The following is a 1679-nucleotide window of genomic DNA, read 5'->3' on the forward strand; positions in this document are numbered from 1 at the left end:
TTAAAAAATATTCAAAAACCATGCATGAGAATGGAGAACATGAACCACCATGTGTAGATTGTATTACTAGATGGAATTCAACCCTAATAATGTATCAACAATACCTAAAATTAAGAGATGTCTTGATTTGTACCACAAGTGACAATGTCACTGCTAATGAGTTTGTGGACCATACACTCTCCATAGAAGATTGGAGTCATATACAAAGTATGGAACAATGGTTGCTTGTGCCTGCTAAAATTTGTAATTACTTGAGTGGGTCAAAGTATCTGACCCTCTCAATAGTCGCGCTTGCATTCAACAACTTATTAGCACATTGTAATAAATATATTTCTATGGATATGAACTTGGTTGATTCATCCTCCGAGAAGATTACTCTTCAAGTGCAACAAGAGGCTAGTAACAAATGCTTACAATATCTAATCAAGTACCAAGAATCCCTGAAATCTATTCCATCTTGAATCGCAATGTTTGTTGACCCGAGGTACTAATGTTTTTAATTGAAAAATCCCATTTTTTATCTTTCTTTCTTACTAATAGTGTCTTTTGGTTGAGTGTAGAATTCCAAAACCACCTAATCCAATTGAGAGAGACCTCGATATAGAATTGGTGCAAAGTTTCTTGACAACCCAATATCATGATCCTAATGTCGAAGATTCTCTATCTGAAGATGCATGTGAAGGATCTCCGTTTGATTTTTTGGATATTTGGGATATGAACAATGACAAATCTCATGAATCATCAGCTCAGACAGAAATTGAAGGTTTCTTGAAGGTTCCACGAGTGAAGAGTATCATAGACCCTCTACATTGGTGGTCTACCAACAGGTTTCAAGCTATATTGCATCATGTTGTATTAAACAAATTTGTTATTGTTGGTAATTAATGAACACATTTTGATAGTATCTTTTTATATGATTTGAAACAGATCCATTTTTCCAAGGATGTATAAAATGGCATGCGATTATTTGGCTATTCCAGCTTCATCAGTGCCTTTAGAGGAAGCTAACTCCGAAGCTTGTGATAACTTCAAAGATAGGCAACGGTTGCATTCATGCACTTTCAAGGCAGAGATGTGCATACGATCTTGGATAGATCTACTTGATAGTGTTAATATTCCAATTCCTGAAGATATTAATGATGCATATGATACTTTAGATATCAATTTAGAAGAGATTATTGCAGAGGATGATGTTATTGAATACTTATACTTGGACAAGTGATTTCTTTTGGAATATTATGACTTGGGACGATTATGACGATCAATTATTAGAATAGTCAATTTTTTCTCGTTGTTTTTCTTTAATTATCTATTAGTTAATTTGCCTTGCATTTCTCATTTTATGTTTTCTTGTTGTTTTTCTCTAAGCCTTGTAACCATTCTACATTTGGAGCATATTGGAGGGGGATTGTTCAATGATAAATTGTAATGGAATTGTGTTATGAAGTTCAATGATAAATTGTAATAGAATTGTGTAATGAAGTTGATAAACCGGTTTACAAGTTGTTTACCAAGCCGGTTCATAAACCGGTTTATCCCAAACCGGTTTAGGTATCGGTTTGGTTTAGTTTGGTTCAGATTTGAAAACCCCTAAACGGTTTAGACTTAGCCGGTTTGGCTTGGATAAGGCCAAACCGGCTAAGCCTAAACTGAACCGTTGTCGATCCCTACATCATAGT

General features: G+C 34.7%; 1 protein-coding gene across 1 annotated transcript; it reads left to right on the forward strand.

Moving 5' to 3' along the window:
* Positions 1-467: 467 nt before the first annotated feature.
* On the forward strand, positions 468-1245 carry LOC147860958 (uncharacterized). The gene is made up of 3 exons (XM_087323845.1): positions 468-484; positions 561-827; positions 928-1245. The coding sequence occupies exons 1-3, from the start codon at positions 468-470 to the stop codon at positions 1220-1222; spliced, it is 579 nt and encodes a 192-aa protein (XP_087179971.1). The 3' UTR covers positions 1223-1245.
* Positions 1246-1679: the final 434 nt, after the last annotated feature.

The sequence above is a fragment of the Azolla caroliniana genome, unplaced genomic scaffold (genome assembly GCF_043228905.1).
Source record: "Azolla caroliniana isolate FFs.n. ecotype wild unplaced genomic scaffold, voAzoCaro1.0.p SCAF_8, whole genome shotgun sequence".
Classification (NCBI taxonomy): Eukaryota; Viridiplantae; Streptophyta; class Polypodiopsida; order Salviniales; family Salviniaceae; genus Azolla; species Azolla caroliniana.

Excerpts from the sequence above, each read along its gene's own strand:
- LOC147860958 (XM_087323845.1), top strand. Across the intron at positions 828-927 it reads CATTGGTGGTCTACCAACAG|ATCCATTTTTCCAAGGATGT; the intron begins GTTTCAAGCTAT and ends GATTTGAAACAG.